The 24,773-nt window shown below is 32.4% G+C and overlaps 1 protein-coding gene across 6 annotated transcripts; it reads right to left on the minus strand.

Moving 5' to 3' along the window:
• Window positions 1–1,748: 1,748 nt before the first annotated feature.
• Window positions 1,749–17,925, minus strand: LOC130677691 (uncharacterized). Of its 6 annotated transcripts, none has more exons than XM_057484530.1 (14): window positions 15,838–16,288; window positions 13,584–13,768; window positions 13,008–13,195; window positions 7,762–7,947; window positions 7,337–7,444; window positions 6,824–6,916; window positions 6,553–6,738; window positions 5,634–5,834; window positions 4,595–4,705; window positions 4,280–4,433; window positions 3,617–3,714; window positions 2,575–2,788; window positions 2,376–2,510; window positions 1,749–2,101 (listed from the first exon to the last, which is right to left on the minus strand). In XM_057484530.1, the coding sequence occupies exons 2-14, from the start codon at window positions 13,747–13,749 to the stop codon at window positions 1,920–1,922; spliced, it is 2,022 nt and encodes a 673-aa protein (XP_057340513.1). In that variant the 5' UTR covers window positions 13,750–13,768; window positions 15,838–16,288; the 3' UTR covers window positions 1,749–1,919. The 6 variants fall into 6 exon arrangements, with proteins under 6 accessions (XP_057340513.1, XP_057340515.1, XP_057340514.1 ...); XM_057484531.1 differs by having other exon boundaries at window positions 1,750–2,101; window positions 7,352–7,444; window positions 15,838–16,285; XM_057484532.1 differs by lacking the exons at window positions 13,008–13,195; window positions 13,584–13,768; window positions 15,838–16,288 and adding an exon at window positions 17,769–17,925.
• Window positions 17,926–24,773: the final 6,848 nt, after the last annotated feature.

Below are 24,773 nucleotides of genomic sequence, written 5' to 3' on the forward strand. Positions count from 1 at the left end.
ATTTAAATTTTTAAACTTGGAGTGAATGTTATTTGTAATTTAAAATATTTTTAATTAAACTAGAAGATTAATAAACATGTAAAGAAAATACACGGAAAAAAGAGCAGATGAAAAATTGAACTCATATTTGTGTATTTATTACAGTTTAGTATTAGTAAAGCGCTGCGACTCTGAAACTGTAAAAATTACACTTTTATCCAGGCATAACAAATATTACAGTTTCAAACTCGATATTGTCCAGCTCTCTACAGTAAACAGATTTTATAATTTTAAATTTTATTTTAAAAATTACAATCTCATACTGTAATTTTTTCTACAAATTCTTTAAATTATATTCCCTGAAACAAAAATATTTTATCATTACAGTTTTATATAGTAAAAAGTATTTCTTTTGCTTGAATTTATACTCGGACGTACTAGCATATGAAATATAACCCTGTGGAAAAATCCTGATAGATCCAAATAAAATACGATGTTCGATTGGAAGTTATGATAAACTATTGTGTTTTTGAAACAGCAATTCCGGATACTTACAGATTGACGAAAAAAATCAAGGATTCATTGGATTCTATCTGGTACAGGAACAACAAATTGGATTGTATCAGTATTTCCAATTAATTATGATCCAGAATTGCGATACTAGAATTTACTGATAGAGTTATCGATGTTGTATCAGCAAATTACAAATGTTTGTTGTATAGTTTTCCATGGGATTATGATGAGAAAAATGGATAGAAAAGCAAACTAAAGTATTGGCAGTTCCGACTTATTGTTTAGATAAAGAGATTACTGATAGGTCCATAACGTTTTTTATGAGAATTTATCAGTTAAATATGCATTATGTACTTTTCAGTATTTTTCCATTCTGACAGTATATCAAACTCTATCGGATAATCCGAATCAGAAGACGATCAGATTGTATGGGGTTGATCGAAATACAGATTTTTCATTCGCGTGTACAGTTTACAAACAGCAATTGCGGATAAAGTTAATCATTTTTTAATATTTATATATAGGTTTTATTAAATAGAAAATAACGTAGTTTATAAAAATCTACGAGAACCTATTAGCAATATCTGGTTAGTCTTTTAATGTACTATTCTATTTTAATATTACATTAGAGTTTTTCAGGCAATTGATAGTAGAAAACGATCAGATTGAATGAGCTTGATCCAAATACATTTTTTATATCCACGTACTGTTTATAAACAGTAATTACGGATAATTTTGATCTTTTTTTAATGTTTATTTATATGTATTTTCCTAAACCAAAAATATTACAGCTTATAAAAATTTATGAGAAAATATCAGCAATATCTGTATAGCATTTTAACGCATTATTCCATTTCAGTATTAGAGTAAAATTGATCAGATAATCCAAATAAGAAAACGATCATATTGTATGGGGTTGATCCCAATACATTTTCTTCAGTAACATACTGTGTGAAAACAGTATTTGCGAATAAATTTTATCTTTTGTATAGTTATATATATGTATTTCACCAAATAAAAAATTAATATTGTTGATAAGAATTTATAAGAATATATTAGCAATGTTATAATAGTCTTTGAATGTACTGTTCCATCTTGACGTTGAATTAAAATTTATCAGATATTCCAAATTAGAAAATGATCAGATGGTATGGGGTTGATCACAATACATCTTCTTCATTCACTTACTATTCGGAAACAGTAAATTAGAATAAATTTGATCTTTTTTTAAATAATTACTCATATGTATCATACTTAAACCAAAATACTAAAACTTCAAGGAATGTATAAAAATTTATTTTCGATAGTATCTTTAGTTAACAGTCATCAACATAATTAGCAATAAATTTTATTAGCAATAATTGTACTCTGTTATATTACTTGACTATATTTATTATTTCAAAAATTAAGGATAGATAAAAAAAAGTTTAGTTATCGCCATTTTTATCGCTACTAGTTTCACTTTCAGAATTGGTACTTTCTTCACCAGAACTGCTATTGGCACTGCTACTGTCACCGGAGCTAGAAACTTCTATCTGTTTCATACCTTTTCCCTTTTTCATTGTTCCATTACTCTCTTTTACTACTTTATCAGACTTTCCCTCAGTTTCTATAACATACGAACATTGATGTACTGAAAATTAAATTTGAGGCAGTAAAATGTTTAGATTTAATTTTCATCTAAAAAACTAGGTTTAAATATTTTATATGAATTTTCATGTAATCGTCGATTGCTCCTGAGTAAGAAAATTTATTTGAAAAGATTTAAAACAATTTGAATCGGCTAATATATAGATATACACTCAGGATGGATTAAATCATTTTTCTTAATCATGGGGAATCTTAATATACGAATAACATAGATGAATTTAAATAATTCTTACTTTTGGGTGGTATTTTTTTCGGTCGTTCTAAATCTGAAATTTTTCCCCGAATATATTCTGCATAATCGTCAACCTTCGCATTGATTTGTTTTTCCGACAATTGTCTATGTTCTTTCAGATAATGTCTATAAATATCTGTAAAAACATTTGATTAGCTTGCGGAAAATTCACTTCTTAATTGAAAATACAATTTATTTACCTCTTACGGCAAGCATTTTGACCGGATCTAGTTTTGGCTTTGCAGGTGCTTTGGTTCTATTGCTACTTTTACCTGTTATACTACTATTCTTCAACACGTCTCGAGTAAATATATCTACTGCTATATTTTTTACAAAGATTGCATCAGTCCCAGCTGCAGCTTTTGCATTGTTATAATCTTGGACAGTAATCCAGACATTTTGACCACAATGAATCTACAAATATTTAGATTACAAAATATCATTTTTAAAAACTGTATAAACTGGAAATAATCAAGCAGTATAAGAAGTTATGAATTGTTTGACAATTATATAAGGCTAAATTTAATAAATGAACCATTAAATGATAGCGAATTTTACAGCAATTAATAAAAAATATAAAAGACGACTGGTTAATTGCAAGCTGCGCTCTAGCGGTCAGAGCTCTTTTCTTTAATCTATTGTTAAATCAGGTGTTTGATAGAACGTTTATCTGTCATGAATCAATTAACTCTTTTGAAGCATTTTTATTTATGTTAGAGCATATTTCCGTACATCGAGTAATTCAAAAATAATGAATAGAATTAAATAGATTCTCCAAGTTTAGAATTTCAAAAATTTTTATAGAATGTTTAATCGCTGCTCATCAATCAAATTACATGAAACTTTTAATGTTTGATAAGTAAACTTAATATAGCTATTTAAATAATCCACCAATAAAATTAAAAAAAATAAGTATTTCTTACGATACTTTTTAGTACAAAAATAAAAAAAAATTAAACAAAAACAGACTTTTAATGGCTGATTGATGTAACCAAGTTTTGTCAACTCATCATGAAATTGTCAATTTTTCTTATTTTTCACTAATTGTTTCATTAAAAAATTTCTTCTGAGTTATTTATAACTGACTGTATAAAAGAAATTAACTTTTATTTTTATTAAACATTTACCATAGGTAACGATTAAACTTTCTCAACAGCAACTTAAAATTACTGTCTCTTATATTTTTAACCGATAATAAATTGTCAATTGGATTTGAACTTCTTAATTTAAATAAATATTTACCATTCCGGTGTCTGACCGTATAAAACCAACTGGTGGAGGTACTTGTATATTCTCGAAATCTATTGCTTGGACTGCTGTCGGTATTGTTGCTCGTGTACCTGTGCATAATCATAGATATAAATAAATCCATTTTTATTAATATACTTTAGTTCAAGCAATTATTTGTCGAGTTCTAAATGAAGTATACATTAATATCGATCGTTAAATATATATTGATTCAAGTTATATAAAATATTAATTTTTCTTTTTAAATCGTATAAGTTACATTACTTAACAAGCGATATTTATGAATATAATGATGGTACAAAGATGTATTATCGAGAGAATTTACATAAGCTAGCAATATATATGTGCACAAATAGTTACATATAAATTAAAGAAAGTACAAACTATTTCGATGTAATGCCTGCGGAGAAAATCTTCAAAAATAAAGAAAATAGAATCTATGATAATTTATAAACTTATAAATTTATAAACACATTGGTCTACATTGTTAGATTTTAAATAAAAATAAAAATATTTTAAGCGAGGTGAACGAGTATCTAATCAAGTTTTATAGTTTGTATTAGATTGTAGAATTTCTTAACCGATTTTGGACGAGCTTTTTGTATTATTAATATTGTTATGAAGTCTTTAAATTGAAATAATATAATATAACATTACTTTGAATCTGCTGCCAATTTGACAAAATTGTCTGCAAAGCTGCGGTGACCACTTGCTGAAAAGCCTCTTGACCTTTTTTCATGTCGTTCCATTGCTGACTTATTTCTTTCAAAACGTCATTTTCAGATTCATCCCTTTGAGTTTTTTTTTTCGTCTTTTGTAAAACAGTAAAGTATATTATATTAAAGCATAATTTTAGAAAATACTCTTAAAATATACTAACTTATTTTCGATTTATATGGAAAAGCATTCTATTTTTTTTTTATTATTGTTTAAAGAACAGATTAACTTGATTTGATGAACTTCATTACGCACCTTTAAATTTTTGCCATGTTTGTGCTTTTTCTTTGAAAGCTTACTTTTTTTTTTTTTCTTCAAAGACTTATTCACACCTTGACCGAAAGAACAAGAAGGTTGACTGGGTATCTGTAAGCAATATTGAAAATAGAAAATTCATAAAGAAAAGCAATTGTTTTTACATAAATAAAACTATAAAATATCTATATTTGTTTTGTTACATTTCATCAATCTTTGAATGATAGGTATGTACCTGAAGATAGGAACGTTTTTCGCGGAACGAAAATAAGAAAAAAGAAATGAGAAGTAAAAAATCTACTGGATCTAGATTTCGTAAATGTTTCGCACACCCGAAAATTACAGACTACCCCCAACTATCCCTTAAGTCGCCTTTAGACAAAAATTTCATGAATTATTTCCATTTTCGTTGCGTGAAAAACGTTCCGATCTTCAGGTACATTGATGAGTAACAATCCATTAGAGTTCGATTATTTTGGCTCAAGATTTTACATGTTATTCAGTTAAGTTGAGTAGTAAAATTTAAATTTCTTGTATTAGTTATATATTACTATAATATGATTTATGTTAGTTGTGAGAAAACTTCAAATTTTTGTGACTAGAACCGTTCAAGACAGGAAAACTGAACAATTGATAATTCAATTTTTTAATTAGCAACTTGATTAGTTATATTATGTTCCCAAATACCAAAAATATAACTGAGAAGCCTACGATAATTTTTAACAATGTTTTTTTAATGGCTACTAATACGATAAAACTTCAAGTTTTAATTCAAGTGTAAGAAATTTATATATTCTATCGAAGTTCGTTTCATCATTGTCACATTTTCAAGCGTGTAAAAAATGATAAACACTTCAAAAAAATTAAAATTTTTTCGAATATTCGATAGTTATTGTTATGAACGATATTCACGAATTTTTTATGGATGATATCTAAAGCTTAACTTATTCTCTACACGTGGGTAATATAAATATTTATTCGAAATGACTATGTCATTACTATATCATTTTTTTGATAAATTGTTCATTATTATACATACGTTATCTTGCTGAGCATCACATTTTTCAATGATAGTTTTTTCCATGATAGCTTTAGTTGTTTCACTTTCAAGATATTGATTGATGTCACTCAGTATATTTGTATTCAAGTCCTCTGGCAGGCTTCTTTGCTCAGCCAAATTTGAAGTTCCAACAATTCCTGATAGCGTTCGATCAACTTTATCAGATCGACTTATTTCCATCTAAAAATATATAAAGGTGGAGTTCAAATTTAGAAAAAAATCCGCAATGCAAATGATTATATGAAATATTTTCAAGACTTCTCGTTTTTTTTTTTTTTTTTTTTTTTTCAATTTCGTAAGCCGAAAAATGTTATTATTTATTTGTTTCCTAATCTTTGTCAACTTAAAGGCGTTTTTGAACTCAAAAATTAAATTAGTGAGAATCAAATATATTAATTAAAAAAAAGAACCTTTCTATAGCTGAAATAGAAGTATATTTCAGAGTACCACTGAAAACTAGTAAAGTTATAGAAACGAAGGCAATAGCAAAATTTCATTGAACAGTAAGCTTTATAAAGAGTTTTTGGTCTAAATTGCAATGTGAGTTATGAAAATTAAAGCCTTTAATTTTTTTCATTAGTGTATAAATAAATACATACATAAACTTGAACTAATGGTATTTTCTGAATCATCATGACGAGCTTAGTCAGGATATAATAAAATTTTTAAAAAGTTGCGTCATGAAGACAAATTGAATAGTTACAGGTCTATGAAATCTACACTAAAAAATCACTACGATTAAATGAACATCACTGCTCTAAAAATTTTGAAGTTGCAAAGTTAACAAATTATTAAACTATATCAAAACGAATTCTGTGATTTATCATAATTTTGTAGGTAATGATAAGTGTTTCATTCACTGAAATTTCTACTTGAAACGATTTTTAATAATACTAACTTGAAGTAGTTGCTGGCTGTTATTCTCCTCTAAAATCTTATTTTGATGTTCATTTGTGTTGACTCTATTTTGATTTGCAGTTCCATCTGGAAGAATATCGAGTGCGTCACTTTTTGTAACTGTGATGGATTTATCATCTTCAGTTCTTTTTGATATTTTAGTTTCTTTTGATTCCGCTGACCCATCCTAAAAACATCAATATAAATTGATCCAAAATACTTCGATACATTTTCAAAATTATCTTATATGAACTGTTTTCAATTATACTTACATTTTGCTCCAGTCCACTGTCACTGTCATGACTTGAATAGCTTGTTGTTTTTTCTCTTATAGAGTTTTCTAGTTTATCAGGATCTGTTGATTTCTTAAAAAAAAAAAAGTTATATAATTTAAATATAAACATATATTTACTTACATGCATAATATTTAGTATAACTATTCCTGATAATTAAACTTTAATAACATATGGAAAAAGTACAAAAATATTTGTATCCTACATCAGCTATAAGCAACATTATTGTAATAAAGTGACATTATTTTAGTTATTATATGTATGCTTTTCGAGAATAATATCTTTATCATTATTTTTTTGATGTTAAATATTTATGGTTATTAACTTGAAGACTTATTTACAATTATCTAAATTAGTGGGAATACTCTTGGACCTCAACTTTAAAATTACGTATTGATACCTTCAATAATATTCGTTTTAAACTTCATTTTTATTTTTAATGGTATTCAATTATTGCAGTAAAAAATAAATAATATTATAATTGATAATTACATTTAGAATTGTTACCTTTATCTCTTGAGATTTATTATCATTACGGTTCTTACGAATTTTTTTCTTCGGCTTAGTTTCCATCAATAATTTTGAATCAGCTTTTCTTTTCTGTAAAATAGTATGAATTATTGCCTACTATTTGAACCGATTTTAGTTATTATAAACAAACTGTCTAACAGATTAGAAAATAATATTATGATTTAAAAGTGTTCGGTACTTATTTGAATAATTTTAACTCAAGTCTTATGCGTAAGTGTTTAGATGGATGCAATAAAACAAAATTTATAGATGCAGAACGCAATATCTGTCAGACAAATGTTATGAGCGAGAATATTTAAAATTTGGACTCATAATAAATTCCAAGGCAAAATTTTTTGTTTATACATATAAACTGAACAATTTACAGTAAAATGAATGAAACTGACCTTGGTTTTCTTCGGTTTTTTTTCAATCTTCACTGAAGATAGGTCAAATTCTTCTTTAGATAGCTTTTTCGGAGAAGTAGTCTCTTCCTTCGAAAAATTTTCATGGTCTTTGCTTCTTTGATTTAATATGGATTTTAAATTTTCTTTATTATTATTGCCATGAATTTCCGTCTCTTGATCAATAGCCTGTTATAAATGTTAAAATATTCAAATTTTGTTTATTTCATTAATAAAATTTATTGAAACATTTTGTACTAAGCTATAATTTTGATATTCATAAGAATATGATGTAATATACACAATTGAATTTTTCACAACTTTATATACACACTTTTTAATTAAACAGCATTAAGGATAAAGGTAAGATTTCTAATAATCACCATTATACAATAAGTTATAGGTAGTGAGTATAGAGAAATCTATAAATTATACTACACTGCTTTTATATTACTTAATATATTTATTAATTTAACTATTTCTTTTAATAAACTAGTTTTTGATATGAAAAATATAATGATATATATATATATAGAATATGTTTAGTATAATGTTAATCTACAATAATGATTTATAATTGTATGACAGCAGATTAAAACATAACTGTATATTAACAAGACACGCTAGATAATTTATTTATGTTCCTAAATTTTTAGGGAAGAAGCAAATATAATCATTCACTCCAGTTGAAAAGAAAATGACTTTCTTTTGCACAGTTTGAATACTGGCAATTAAAATTTCTTCTTCTATGCTTGTTACTTGTAACATATGAAGTAATTGAACGTTTGATTGAAAAGTTTTTTGAACAGTTAATATTTGATTGCCGTAAAGATAACATGTATTATTTAAAGAAAAAAAACCATGAATACGTATGAATTTTTTCGTATCTAGCTGAACTACTGTGTCGTTCGTTTTTTTTGGACGAGTGTAAGCTATGCTACGGAGCACCATTTTATTATAAATACATCTATCAAAAACTTTGATTGAATGAATATTGTCAAAATATTTATGCATCAATTTAATCAATTGATCGTCTGCTGGTTTTTCAGTGCCAATCAGTAGAGCATGATTATCACTTCGTGTACACTTCTTCAGCTGTTGTGGCTTAAACAGATCTTTACAATAATTACGGCATTCCATAGATTCAGTATTATAATCAATATTGCATCGAATATTTTTTTCTTTTAATATAGAGTTAATAATTTGATTCGACACACCACAGACTCCCGTAACATAACGTTTAATAAGGAAAATCATGCTTTCAAAAGGAAACGCGGAGCTTGACCACAATGGTCCACTTTGCCTAACTGATTCTACAATATGTAACAACGAGTGTAAGTTAAATGTCATCGAATTGATACCGTAAAGTATTTGACAATCACGCACAAATTGGAGTATATTCATTTCACTTATTAAAAGATCTTTTTCACTTATATTGTCTGTCATCAAGGTATATATGCTTGAAACTAATAGAAGATACGACTGGAAACATTTTTCATCAAGAATACCCTCTAGACACGGTATGCTATCGAATAATAGCCACGACTCCCATTCCGAAGCTTTCCATTTTGCTGTATGATCTACTGTTCTCACAAGCCTATGAATTTCTTGAGGTCTTTTAATGTTTAATTGACGAGCCGCAATTTTCTTTCGTTGTTGAGGATTTAAATAATATTCAGTTCCTGGTTTACTCCACAATGTCCATAGATGTCGTGATACACCTAATAGAATGCCGTGCATGTAATCTAAAGGAAAACTCCAGACGCAATCGAAATGTTTCAATTTTAGCATTTCACAAGTGCCTTTAACACCTTTTATTGGCTTTCCTAATTTTTCAACTTGTTCCACATCTTTAATATGACTTTGTTTTGTTCTCAATAGTGGAGCTTGTTGAGTGATTGGATATCTAACAGCGTAACTATCGTAAACTCCAGTTGCATAACACCAGCTACAACCTGAATATCCGTTAAATTGGAAACGGTTTTGGATAACTGGTCTAGCAACAGAATCCACACATAATAAAAGACAGAAAAATTTTAAATTTCTTGTCCGATCCTCATTATCAATTATGTTTAGACCAGTCTCCATCATATTATTTGCGTTTTCAATAAATTTTGACATATAAGCCTGCATAAACTCGGGGGATGGTTCTGCCGATGTAATGTATAGACCACTTAGAATCACGTTACGAAACCGCAATGCTGGTGATAATTCATTTAGGTGAAGTTGAATCGGCCACATACTTCGCTTGGAACTCTTTGTAAGTGGTGCGCCATCCGTATTGACGTTGTAAGTTAATGCGCCTGGTGAAAATTTTTGTACAGCTTTATACAGTTGGCCGTCATATATATCATGTATAACTCCATCATTTCGAGGTTGTTTTAATTTTTCAATGGTATTTAATAAATCATTCTTCACTTCTATATCCCTGAATAATAATTTCAATTGATACTTCAAATCAATAATAATAAATTGATTTTTACTCGCCGATGAAAGTTCATATTCCACTTGACAGTGGGTGCATTGAACTTTTATTTTATTTTTCTTATCCGATAATTTCCTTGTGTGTAAAATACGGTGACATTTTTCTGTCTTGCAATAATAGTTTGATTGAATTTTATTCCTCGGAGGATTATATGCTTTCGACCGAGAATAATGAGAAGCATTCCAAGATTCGAATGTTGGACCAGCTAAAACTTTTATTAAATTTATTAAATCATCTTGGTCGTTTCTTGTCAAGTGTTTAGATACTGAGAAAGCAGTAACCATTAGTAATACATCTGAAACAGTAGTATTTGACTGTGGAAACATGATTGTATTACCATTCATTTTATCACAATTAAAGCGAAATGAATCATTACTGGTCGATGAATTAAATGAATCCGACTCAGTAGTCTGGTCATATTCTGAATCTTGTACTACATTTAACTCACTATCACTATCAGAATACGCTTCATCATCTGAGACATTGTAGCTATCAGAACTTAGTTCATCCTCTGAAGCACTACCATTTTTAGAATGTCCTGATAATTCACATGGATTGTTTATCGATCGTTGTTGATTAGAATCCGAACAATTTATCAGATTTCCTTCAGAAACACAAAGCGGGTCTGCTGAACTAGTACTGAAATCCATAGTATAACTTTCTTCTACAGGATGTTCGTGCAGTTCTAATGAAATAGAAGTAGAGTCAACGGATGACTTAGGAAATTCTGTCTTATTGGGAACTAATGACTCAGTTACTAGAGAATCTGAGTTAGCCTTAAAGATGTTCTGAGGATTGTTTACTGTAAATGAAAGAAAACTTTGGTTCTTCAATTTCGAGAAATTAATGAATATAAAGTTTTATTTCCTCCCCTGAATACATGTATACGTTACCTCTTGTATATGAATTTTTATCGTAAAGCTCTCTTATTTTGTTTTTATGGCGGGATCGAGTTGTCCTACTAACTCCATAAGGATTGTAATCTTTAAATAAATATTGTTTATTTATCCTTCGGCTGTTTTGCTGTTTCATCTCTGTCGATAGGGAAGAATCGAACTGCATTTATAAAAATCGAATAAATGTAAAATCTTGAATAAATACATTTAAAAAAATAGAGATGATGAGAAAACGGTAATGTCCTAAAGAAGTCTAACTGTCGGTGAAATAATTCAGAAGTTCAAAAAATTATTTATTTAATTTTATAGATTTAAACGATACTATGATAATACCTTGAATCGTAGAAGTATAGTTTGAAAAATCCAATTGTTAGTATAATACAAACGAAATACTAATATATTATTTACTTAAATCATGATAGTCTACAGGTCATTATAATCAATGATAATACATATACAATACACGGAGAACAAGTATTAAAAAATTAACCTTATTACTAACTTCTTCCTATAAATTTATTTTAAAAACAATCAAAATTCAAAAGACATCTAAGATGCGCAAAAATAAATCAAGAAAATAAAAAAAAAGGTATAAGTCTTAAGTTTTCAACTAAAAAAAATACTATTATCATATGTAGAGTAGAAAATTATTGATAAGCTTTATATTAGCTTATTGATAAGTATTATATTTCTCCATACAAAAAATATACTACTTCGTAAAAATATTGTCGAATACTTTGTATTAATTCTAAAATTACGTTAAGTTTCAGTGCTAGCCTAGAAAATCAAATTTTTTGTTTAGTGCTATAATAATCCAAAAAACAACAAATTTAGGTTGAAAGATAAATTAAAATCCATAGTGTGTTAAGTTACTTAGTGTCGAAAAAATTAGAAAGTGATCACTGATTCATTATTGGTCGGGATTAAAGCGTGCAATTAAAATTTATAATTCTAATTAAAATTACGATCTTTTTAATGGTAGACAATTCTAATTGCTTGGTTTATTTAATCATTTTCATGATATGTTTATTAGGGTGGTCGTTAAAAATTAACCTTTCTCGGACGCCCCATAAAAAGCTTCTTTTTATTGAAAAAATACGTGGGGAATTTGGTTTTTTCGTTTTAAGTAAAAAGAACACGTGCCGCAGGACGATCAAAGTTCATTTTTCGATGCAATCGCGTTTTTTTTTAAATATATCATGAAATATGCAGATTAAAGAAAAGAATCATAGGAACAATTTTGTAGAAAATTAAATTCTTGACCAAATAGCTCATGTTCATTTTTTTTATAAAATTTGTATTTATGAAGTTATTTTAAAAAAACTTTTTTAGATCTTATCAAATGAGCATTTTAAGGATAACGAATGTCAAAGATAACGTTTTTCCTTAAATATAGACAACTTTGTAACTCGTAACACATCAATCCTCAATGCTTGTTATAGTTTTTATATAGTTAGAAAAATGTTATTTTCAAAATTTGTAATCCTTAAAACGCTCAATTGATAAGATATAAAAAAAGTTTTTTCAAAATATCTTTATAAATATACATTTTATAAAAAAAATAAATATGAGTTATTTGGTCAAGAATTTAATTTCCTACAAAATTATTCCTATGATTTTTTTCTTAAATCTGCATATTTCATGATAAATTAAAAAAAAAACGCCATTGCATCGAAAAATAAACTTTGATCATCCTGCGACACGTGTTCTTTTTACTTAAAGAGAAAAAACCAAATTCCCCAAGTATTTTTTCACTAAAAAAAAAGCTTTATATGGGGCGTCCGAGAAAATTTAATTTTTAACGACCACCCTAATGTTTATAAAAGTCTTAATATTAATTTAAAATAATAATCCCTTAAAAAACTTACCGCCAACTTAGCCTTTAACTGTTCTAATTGTTGGTTGACAACTGGATTTATGTCAAAATTTGGAGTAGTTTTTTTTCTCGCACTACTTTCATTAGGATCACTCAATTCAGAGGCTGTTTCTTGATTTCGAGGGGCTGGAACTGCGACTCTTCTTGTTTTAATTTGTTTTTCGAGTGCATCAATAGTATCTAAAAAAATCATAAGCACTATGAGAACATCCATTAGTTGACCCGATGATAGATATATTACATTTTGTAAAATTTTAAAGACGAAAACGTTAATAAAAAGCAAATTATTAAACTTTTTAAATTTTCTGAGTCGATAATAATCTAAAATACATTTTTCTTACTAATGAAAAATTTTGTTTTCAATTTTAAAGTTCACGTTTATCAATTTATTATTTCGAAATGTTAATTGTTACAAAAAAAAAAAAAAAAAAAAAAAAAAAAAAATTATGTCTTCCTAATCATTATTTAACATAAATACACTATCACATTTTACAAGCTCTTTGATGATGACGACGATATTTTTTTTAAGAATTTAAAAGGAATGTAATAAATTTGATAAAATACGTACCTTCAACAAATAGCAGCAAAGCTTTCTTAGGTGATTGATTTTCATACAAAATATAATGTTGTTTGTTTTTATTGACTGGTAACTTGACTTGGTCATAATTTTTTACCCAAGTAAATGGAATAGTATCATATTTATCTTCATCTACTAATTTTATGTACGCAAACATGATAATTATCCGTCAGACGCTAGAACACGGTAAATAGATTTTTATGTATTTATGAGATCAGTGCATGCATACTATGTTAAATACCTATATTTAAGAGATATGTTTTAATAAATACTAGCAGGCAAATACTTAAAGTGAGCAGGCACTAGTTTTGTAAATACTACGTCTCACATATTAAAAGTCTGTTTACGTCACTGAGTAAAAATATTCGCCTGCATAAGCCAATTCTCATTCAAAAAAATAATTGATGAAGGGTTCATACAGATTTATTTTTTGAATTGCGATATATTAGAAAATTAATTTACACTGAAGGTTGGTGAAGAAAATTATTTAGTGCCGAGTATTAAATTATATTTCAGAGAACACAATTCAGGAGGCAAAAATTAAATTGTTATTACACATGCAAATAAAGTCAAATTAATACAGAAATATTTAGAACAAAGAACTGTCCAAAAATTAAATTTTGTATCCTTCTTTTTAAATTTTAAAGGAATCAAAAATTGATCATGAAAACATTACATTAAAACGGATAAATCTATAATAGATGAAGGAAATAATAGATTTATTATAATTTTTTATACTGATTATAGTCATAGATTGTATAAATAAATGAAAAAGTTGAAAAATGTAAACTCCTCTAAAACTTTGTTCCACACTTGAAAATTTTTTTTTAATTTGTAAAATAAATAGACAAAATCAAACCTCCCTGATTAAAAACTCCGATTGAAACCGATAAATTCCGATTGAAAGTTTATCGGATTTCTATCGGATTCAATCGGAATTCAGCGGTTTCAATCGGAGTTTCTAATCAGGGCTGACTCAATTGTTTCCCTGATTAACCCTTTAGAGTCTGACCTTGAAACCCCACTCTTCGGTCTGGCGGAGCCCGATAGAATTAAAAAGAGCGCGACGCAAATGTGACAAGGCCGTATTATAAGAGAAAAAATTTCACCTAAGCCGGAAGTAAAAATTATTTTTTTTTTTATTTTTAATTTATTAAATAATAAATATCAAAGGTCTTAAATTCAAAGTAAGAACAACATTTGGTTTCATTATAAATATAGTTAAGCAATATTGCAATTACATAGTAATGTATAAAATTTTTTAAATTTTTCTAACCATACTTTCGGAGAATATTTTCTCACGTCAACAATACTAACTGCGGCACTGTCGGTGAACGCAGCGCGAGATTCAAATGAGTGGAAGGGTACTCACAGGCACACTACTACTCTCACATGTCACTCATACATGCTCACGGGACTCTACGATTTGCGCTCTCCCCATTAGTCTCACACGGAGACGTTTCGAGATCCTCTGACTCTAAAGGGTTAAAAACTCCGATTGAAATCAATAAATTCCGATTGAATCCGATTGGTTCCGATTGAAATCCGATAGACTTTCAATCGGAATTCATTGGTTTTAAACGGAGTTTTTAATCAGGGTTATGCTGATTTTATAGGTATATTTTCAGAATCCATTAAAATTATAATTGGTAATTGATTGTTGGCAGACAATAATATAATAAAAAGAAAAACAAACCCACCCAAACATATAGCTAATAACTTTTTAATGAAATCTACGAGATTCTATTTATAAAACTGGAGATTCCGATACAATCCTATCAATCACGACACTTGTTCAAACAAATTTATCATCTTAGTTATAAACTCTCTTATTATCTCTTTAATCAATAATTAAATTATTGGTTCAATCGTAAGTGAAACAAATAATTCAAAACATCTCTTAAATATTGATGCGCATTAAAAAAATCACTTGGTAATTTTTTACAATGTAAGCTGAAATTTAAAATTGCTTTGCAATATTTCAAGTAAACACTGCAGTGCCTAATGTTTGAAAAACACTGACAAAGTTAAACAATAATTATTAGAAAGTTAAAAATTGATTATTAAATTAAGAAGTTTTTAATTATCCAAGATTATTTTTATAAATTATCAATGCGATCATATTTAGTTTTTCGAAAAACTAAAATTAAGAACAAAATTAAAAATAGAAGTCTTTCGAAACTAATCAACTTTATCTTATTTCTTATAAAATCAATAAAATCAAAATTAAATAATCAGTACTTACATAGTCTGGTGTAGATGGATTATTGTGGGTTATATTTGGTAAACACAGAACGCACATACAATGGCACAAAGATTTTTGTCGATATAGCACGATTAACGGCCAAGAAACAACTGACAGACAACGTGACTACCGGCTTAACTTCGGCGGGCTCTAGATATATATTTACAATGTGTCTAACTAATTCTTTACCCCTACCACCAGCATCGTCCACTACACACAATTTCCAATACAATACATTAACATATTTCACACACTATTGAAGAATATTTTCCACGAATTTTTTTTCAGTATGCAAATACTCATTCTCCTGGTACTCGTCCTGTTTGTGAACGGATACTTTTAAAACATTGAACTAAAGTTTTATAATATTAAGAAACCACCACGATTATGTAATTTTGATGCTTAAAAATAGAGAAATGAAATGTAATTTTCTCATAATAAATTAAAATGTGGATTATTAATGTAAGTTATTCTCGTTTTTTCAAATTATAAAACAAAATACAATTTCTCTAAAATGTCTAGTAACTTAAAAACAAAAATTTTTTTTTTCAAACGATTTTGAAGTATATTTAATTATTTGTTACAGTCATAACACTTAGTTTGATTTCGTTATTATTTTCCGATTTGAACCGATTCATTCCGATCAAAAATTTTGAATGGGATTCAATTGGTTTCAATCAGAAAATAATATATTTTTCGGAAATTTCCGATTCATTTCAATGGGATTCAATCGAAAATTCTCGATCAAATCCTATTGAAGTGAATTGGATTTTTCAACCAGGCATGTAAATCCCTATACGATCTGTTTAATGATAAAGATTTGTAACTGTTTTAATTCAACCGTAATTAGAATTAGAAAATTTATTTCTATACTTCAGTTAGAAATTATTAGAAAAGTTTTAAACGAATTGTAGCAATTGGTCAAGTGAAGAAAGTTAGGTGAAAATTTTTTCTTAATGGAATTAAGTATATTCTATTAGTACAACTGGAAATACATACAGTATCCTTTTTAATCCGATATTTTTCAACTGATAAAAAGGTAGATGTGATTAAAATAAAAATATATTATAAACATTTCATGAAATACCTCAATGCAAACAAATGACATGTAATTCTTAATTTGTAAAAATAATTAATTTAAAAATCAAAATCTTCTAAAACGTTGATGCCGAATAAAACAATTTATTTTTATTATTAGTTGTTATAAATAGCTGACTCAATCGGTACGGAAAAATTCGCGATAATAAGTAGGTTCAATCAGATTTATAGTTTTAGTGAATCAAATCTTACGAAAAATATAGTCTTCTATAGAAGATTTATATATAAATATGACCATAATGAAGATTTATAACTGTGTATTACATATAGAAAATCAAAAAACTATTGCCGTGATATCCGATAGAGATTAATTCTTACTACACAGAAAATTCTTATACCAACTTATGAATATCGAAATAACGTGTTAATTGTAACTACTACAAAAAAAAAAAAAAAAAAACTGCAATTGCTTGTAGTTACAATTACAATGCATTTAATGGAATGTCAGATTCAGTTATTGGAATCTAATGTGTTTTTGAAACAGAATTTTCTTATAAAAGTTCACAAAATAATCACATTTTTGTATTGTAAATACATTATTCATAACGATAAAGATAAAAAAATTAGATGAAAAATTACTGTTAGCTTCTGATAGGAAAATTGAGTTGATCATCCAGTGTAATACGGACACATTTATTAGCAGGAAAACCTGATACATATATAGCTTGTACAGCCTAAATGTATGTGCAGATAAAAAAATATAGCTTCTAGTAACTGCGTATACTTATAAGTTCAGTATTTTGATCTGGCCGTATTTAATCCAATAAATACTCTACCCGGTTATCTGAGTAAAATCCAATCAATGTAAAAAATAAAACAATCCTATAGATTACCATATGGAAAACACGTATAGATTTCAATTTTCGGTATCAACGGATAAGTTATGATAGAATTTCTATCTGCACATTTTTCGATCCAGATAGGCCTATCTGGAATTTTATTGGAACTTAACATTTTCTATCAGACTTTTTCCACAGGGAAGCTACAATCTTTAGAGATTCATTCGACAAAAGAGATTCTTTTTTTCTTTCGAAATTCGATATTTAAAATAATCGTTACTAAAGTTTAAGATTAAAATTTATAAATTTTTTGTGCATGTTCTACAATTGTAGTTTACTTACAAGTAACTTTTTTATTAAAATTACCAGATTGTTTGATGTTGAATATTTTCAGTACCATGAATTTTTTTATTTTTACGAAATAAAATAGATACTTACCTTAGTGAGTCCTTTTGCACGGACACATAACACGCGGGCATCCATCCCGAAATAGTCAGAATTTGATGAAAACTTGATTTTCAAAACTCAGATTGAAACCAATAACTTACCTTTTTTTGAAAATTTTCAATTTTCATAGCGAGAAGTTAAAAATAAAATTTTACAAAATTTAAGTTGTAATATAAATTGTTTAATAAATTTTAAATATCATTTAGATTCACATTTATAAAAAGGATTTACAATAATATATTTTTAAAATTAGTAAATATATTGATTAATAATGAATAAATAAATTTTTTATTTTTATTAACTATTGTTATAATATAATATAGCGGGTAATTATATTTTTTTTTCTTAAACGTTTAAAAAAGTAGAAATTAAATAAATTCTCTAAAGTTAAATCACATTTTAATCTTTAAATCACTATAGTTTTATATATAAAACTATTATGTTCATTAGCATTTTGCTATATTACATTTAATACTGTATCATTTTATCATTTATCATTTATCATACTGTCAATGATGTTCAGTTCAGTTACAAAATTTATTTACTTGATATTATTGAGCAAATAAAAACTTAAGCGCCACTGCTGTCCGAGTACCCGGATCATTTTGAGACTCTACCAGGAGATCTGTTTGCGCCACCACGGAAAATCCGGACACCATTGGAGCGACTAATAGACTCTCTGACACCCCTGGCCGAAGTAAGGCCGAAAGTAGTGGCTAAACGAGTTGCATTCACCGCCTACGATGGGGCATTACGGCTATTTAAAAGGGTAACTGTTTATTTGGAATTACCAATGTGTTGATGTAAAATTGATAACAAATTACTTATTCATCTAAGTTCTGATTTTCTGGTATTTAAAATGATTTGTCTTAATTAATTCGGCTTATATTTAAATGTCTAATTAATAATTTAATTAAACCCGTTTATTTAACTCGTTACAAATTTTGGCGCTCGAACAGGGACCTGACCGCGAATCAATCCAGAGGTAACGGGTACCGCGAAAGCTCTTATTAACATTTTTTCTCGTTTGTAACATTTATTTTCGTTATAATCATGAAAAAGCAACCGGTAACCGGATCCCAAACGTGGGTATGGTCGCTTCGTAAAGATGCCCTTATAAAAGAACTCGAGAAATATCCAGTGAACATCGAACCGCAGGCAACGTTATCAGAATTAAGATTTCTTTTACGAACGGAACTGAATAAAGCGAAACCCGCGAACGCGGGTCGTGCGGGTCGGTACGATAAATTGTTAGTCGATCTCGATGGTTCCGAAGCCGAATTGGACAATCTCGACAACTCAGACGACGGCGCGACGATAGAAGACCCCGAGAACGACGACGAACACCCGTCAGACGAAGACCGGGGCAGCGTGGACCAATCACCGGAGACAAGAAATGCCCGACACCGACAAACCCGAGAAGAACAAATCCGGGTTGAGATTGAGCGAGAAGAACGTGAGAGGTTTGAAAGAGAAGAACGAGAAAGAATCGAGGCAGAAGAAAGGGAACGAATGGAGAACGAGAGAAGGCAACAAGAGGAACGAGATCGTCGAGCACGGGAAGCAAGGGAACAAGCCGAGAGAGAACAGGCTGAAAGAGAACAAGCCGAGAGAGCAGCGCGGGAAGCAGCAGAGCGAGACGACCAAGAAATACGTGAGCGTTTGCGACAAGAAATCCGGGCACAACTTTTACGTGAACGAGAAGAACAACGGGCGCGTGACGCGGGTCGGGAAGAGAGAGAAGCGAGAGTGAGACGCGAGAATGAACAGCGAGAGAGAGAAGAACAAGAATTGCGTGCCCGTTTGCGGGAAGAAATTCGTGCGCACGAGTCCATGGAAGTAACCGAACCCAGAGCTGGTTCCTCAAGACAAGGAACACCGCTACCAATTCCTGGAACGGCTGGAAGAACTGGCAGAAAGTTATGGATACGAGATGGACCACCTAGTGCCATGCATCCCGATTTTGCTCCGGGAAAAAGCTCTCCTCTGGTACAGAAATAACAAGAGGGATTGGGCTTCTTGGGAAGACTTTGTGTCGGATTTGAAAGCCTTCTATCTGCCTCCAGGCCTCAAACTAGAGCTGGAAGAACAAATCCGGAACCGCGTACAAAGATCAACCGAAACCGCGGCAGAATATGCAACCAGATTGCAAATGCTAATGAGAAAACACGGTCAAATGTCAAACACAGCCTGTCTTACTCGTTTGTATCATAATTTGAGACCCGAGTATCGCCGATACATTAAACGTACGGAATTTACCACTGTTCCGGAGCTTTTACGACTCGCGGGTGAATATGAACAACTCGTCGCGCAGGAAAGAGCCCCTCCGGCCAAAGAAACCAAACAACCACTCCGGAAACCGGTAAAGACCACGGAACCAGCATCACTCGAAATTTTTGAGTATAATTGGCGAGAGTGTTGTTGGAGATGTCGACAACGGGGACATACTAAGCCCGAATGTACGAATCAGTGGGTGAAATTTCGCATGCGGTGTGGTAAAATGGGAACGTTTTCCCGAGATTGTCCCTGTCCGAGACAGGGAAACGCCGAGAGGACCGGTACACGCTCCCAAACCCGGTCCGTGATTCCCCCGGGAGCACAAAATCAAATGAGCAACGCACCGAGAATCCCCGAGCCGAAGGCAGGCAATTCCAGCCAACAGCCGTAAAAACCAGCGATAAGCGTCCTTTTGCCGAGATCAGACTCGGAAACGCGAAAATCCATGCATTAATGGATACCGGGGCGACCGCGTCAATAATTTCTGAACACACGTGGCATTTCATCCAAGCAAACAAACTATACACGCGCTATGACTCCACGCCAGTACAAGGATCAACAATGGGCAACCATATTGTGCGATCAACTGGTACCGCGTGGGTTGCCATAAAACATGAGAACCAAGAATATAGCTTGCCGTTTCATGTCATCACTGCGTACACGAGTGACATGCTTCTGGGTATTGACAATTTGTCAGCAATGGGCTATCAATTGATACGCCAACCTGGGACATTTGACTGTCGTACCCTCGACATGCATGATCTAGACGCAGCCCGTCAGGAAATCAAGACCTGGCTCAAATTGGATGAATCAATAACTGGCCCAACCCGGTGTGCGACCCATAAAATTAGAATTAAACCTGGAACCGAACCGGTAAAAACGCGTTACTTTCCGAAGAACCCCAAAATGCAACAGATCATGAATGAGGAAGTTGACAAGATGCTGAAGGATGGAATCATCGAACCATCAAACAGCCCGTGGAATTCCCCGGTCGTGTTAGTGCGTGAAAAGGACCGGAAATACCGTTTTTGCGTTGACTTCCGCAAAGTAAACGATGTTTCCGAAAAAGACGCATTCCCAATACCCCACGTGAATGCATCTCTTGATAAATTAAGAAAAGCAAAATTTATCAGTACCATCGACTTGAAAAGCGGATCTTGGCAGATACCACTGGAAAACGAAAGCAAACCGATTACTGCTTTCACGATACCCGGACGTGGTCTGTTTCAATTCCGTGTAATGTCTTTTGGACTACATTCTGCTCCTGCAACGTTCCAGCGAGTAATGTACGAAGTCCTGGGCGCTGATCTCGAAGCTCACGTGGTAGTATATTTGGACGATATAATAATCGTCAGTGAAACCCTTGCCGAGCACATGCAAATCCTGAAGAAGGTCATGACACGACTTCGCACCGCGAACCTAAAATTGAACCCCGAGAAATCCCACTTTTTAAAACAAAGTACCGTGTATTTGGGTCATGTCATCGACGAACAAGGAATCCGAACGGATCCAGAAAAGGTTAAGGCAATTACTGAGATTGCTCCCCCGCGTACAACTAAAGAACTGCGCCAGTTCTTGGGAATGATATCCTGGTATCGACGGTTTATTCCCAACTGCGCAGACCTGACCAAACCATTGACTTGTCTCCTGCAGAAAAGAAAACGATGGAAATGGGAAACTGCTGAACAAACGGCGTTTGAAACCTTGAAAACCCATCTGAAATCGGACCCCCTGTTGGTTCCCCCGGATTTTTCTAAACGTTTCGTACTACAAACGGATGCGAGCGACGTTGGAATAGGCGCTGTTCTGACACAGGAACACGACGGTGCAGAAAAAGTCATCGCATACGCGAGTCGATCGTTAAACAAAGCCGAGCGGAATTACAGCGTAACCGAGAAAGAATGTCTTGCAGTGGTCTGGGCGATTCAGAAAATGAGACCATACCTCGAAGGGTATGAGTTCACGGTCATTACGGATCACCAGTCACTAAAATGGCTCCGATCGATCGAAAGTCCAAGTGGTCGGGTAGCCAGATGGAACCTTTACCTTCAACAGTACGAGTTTGACGTCGTTTATCGGAAAGGGAAATGGAATAAAGTCGCAGACGCGTTATCGCGAAGCACTATGGCCAATGCCGGTGAAAATGACCCTCACGAACCGGAAACCGATTTAATTCTTGAAGCAATTGATCTTGGCGATTCTTGGTATGAACGAACGGTCAAAGGGGTCAAGAATGACCCTCAAAGATACCCCGAGTATTGTCTGAAACAAGACTTATTATATCGGCATCGATATCATAGCCTAGACTATGCAGACCGAGGCAATGTCTGGAAACTGTGTATTCCAGCAGCGGGAGTGAGACAGATCATCCGCGAGAACCATGATGTGCCTTCGGCTGGTCATTGCGGAATCGCTAAAACGATTGCTCGGGTATCAAGTCAATATTACTGGCCGCGTATGAGAGCTGAAATCACTGAGTATGTGCGGCAATGTGTGAAATGTCAAGCGTACAAGGCCTCACAGCAACCACCATCGGCCCCAATGGGGACAATTCCGGCCCTGAGGCCATGGTCAGTGGTAGCTGCTGACGTAATTGGACCAAAACCGCGATTCTCACGGGGAATGGCTTATCTAGTAGTTTTCCAAGACAAATTCACAAAATGGATAGAAGTCCAACCATTACGGCAACAGACAGCCTCCGCGATCACCAACGCGTTTAAAGAACGGGTTCTGCTACGTTTTGGAAGGGTAGAGACAGTTATTACCGACAATGGTACCCCTTTTGTCAGCAAAGAGTTCACTTCTTTGCTCCAGCAATTCGGGATAAAACACGTCCGAACACCACCATATTCGCCGCAGTGCAATCCCGTCGAACGTACGAACCGGGTAATTGGAACAATGATCGCGCAATTTGTCGGGACAAACCAGAGAAACTGGGATAAACAAGTTCCGGAATTTGCATTCGCGTATAATACCGCGAAACACGATGCCACGGAATTTTCTCCGGCATACCTGAACTACGGCCGCGAAATACAGCCTCCTTCATCGGTACGATCTCGCGCCGAACAAGGGAAAAGCGAGGTGTACGACCCTCATCGGGCAGCGAGGACTCTGGAGGACACAATGGAGTTAGTCAAAGTAAACTTGGCACAGGCTTATGAGAAACAAGCCAAGTATTATAATCGAAAGCGAGGTTCTTGGCAACCAGCTTCTGGGGATCTGGTCAGCAAGAGAGAACATCACTTGTCATCCGCGATTGATAATTTTTCGGCTAAACTCGCTGAGAAGTTCGCTACGGGCTTCACCGTGACTAAAGTCGTAGGACCCTCGGTATACGAAGTAACCAAGGAAGGTAAAACCTTCACCGCGCACCTTAAAGACTTAAAACCCTTTCACGAGGGAAATCCCCTGAAACCTGACCGCGACCTACTTGACCGCGAACAACTTGACCGTGACCGCGACCAAATGGAACCAGAATTAGACGAACCAGTGCAACCGCGTCGTATAACTAGGGCTATGGCCAAAAAGGCTATTTCTCCCCCTATCACCGGAGACCCGGGTTGAAATTGGGCCACCCCGTAAAAGGGGGTAGCATCAGGATCATTGGTTTTGGATCTGACGAATTTTTTATATCATTCACTTCAAAATGTTTTTTTTTTTTTTTTTCTTTTCTTTTGTTCTACTACCTCAAAAACCGTGCAAACTTTCAGTTACGAACTAGGGATGAATGAATGAATGAAACAGTATGATAATAACTATTGTAAACCTTTCGAAAACTACTTTAATCTGTGTATAGATGCGATCTTCAACAAATCAGGAGCTCACGATGGAAGAGGAGATAGAGCTATTGGAGCAGATGGTCCAGCGTCCACCTCAGCTGGTCCTGACGCCAACCCCCACAGCAACCACACCCCCGCCTACCACCGCAGCAAAAACAGCAACCAACGCCAGGAAAACACCCGGCGTCCACGTGCGAGAAGTCCAGGAGGTCAGACTACGTCTAGTCAAAAAGGTCGAGCCATACGACCCGACCAAGCCCGGATTTAAAAGACCGACCAAACGGCCCATGATCCGACCGGCCAGCGCCAGTTTAGTGAGGCTCGCTAAGCCAGTGACAGCCACCAACCCGGGCCCACGCATACGCAGTCTCCAATTGGCAGCTGAAACACCCCAGGGGGCAGAAAAGCCGCTTGAAGTGCCACCAACCACGGCACCGACCGACACGAACGAAGGTTGGCCTGCTCGAGCAACCACCAGTTTCCCCAAGCGGAAGCGGAGGGCCGGGAAAAATAGCCAGCTCAGGAAGTGGCCCAACCTGGACCCATCTCCAACGAA

Source organism: Microplitis mediator, chromosome 11, assembly GCF_029852145.1.
Source record: "Microplitis mediator isolate UGA2020A chromosome 11, iyMicMedi2.1, whole genome shotgun sequence".
Taxonomy (NCBI): domain Eukaryota; kingdom Metazoa; phylum Arthropoda; class Insecta; order Hymenoptera; family Braconidae; genus Microplitis; species Microplitis mediator.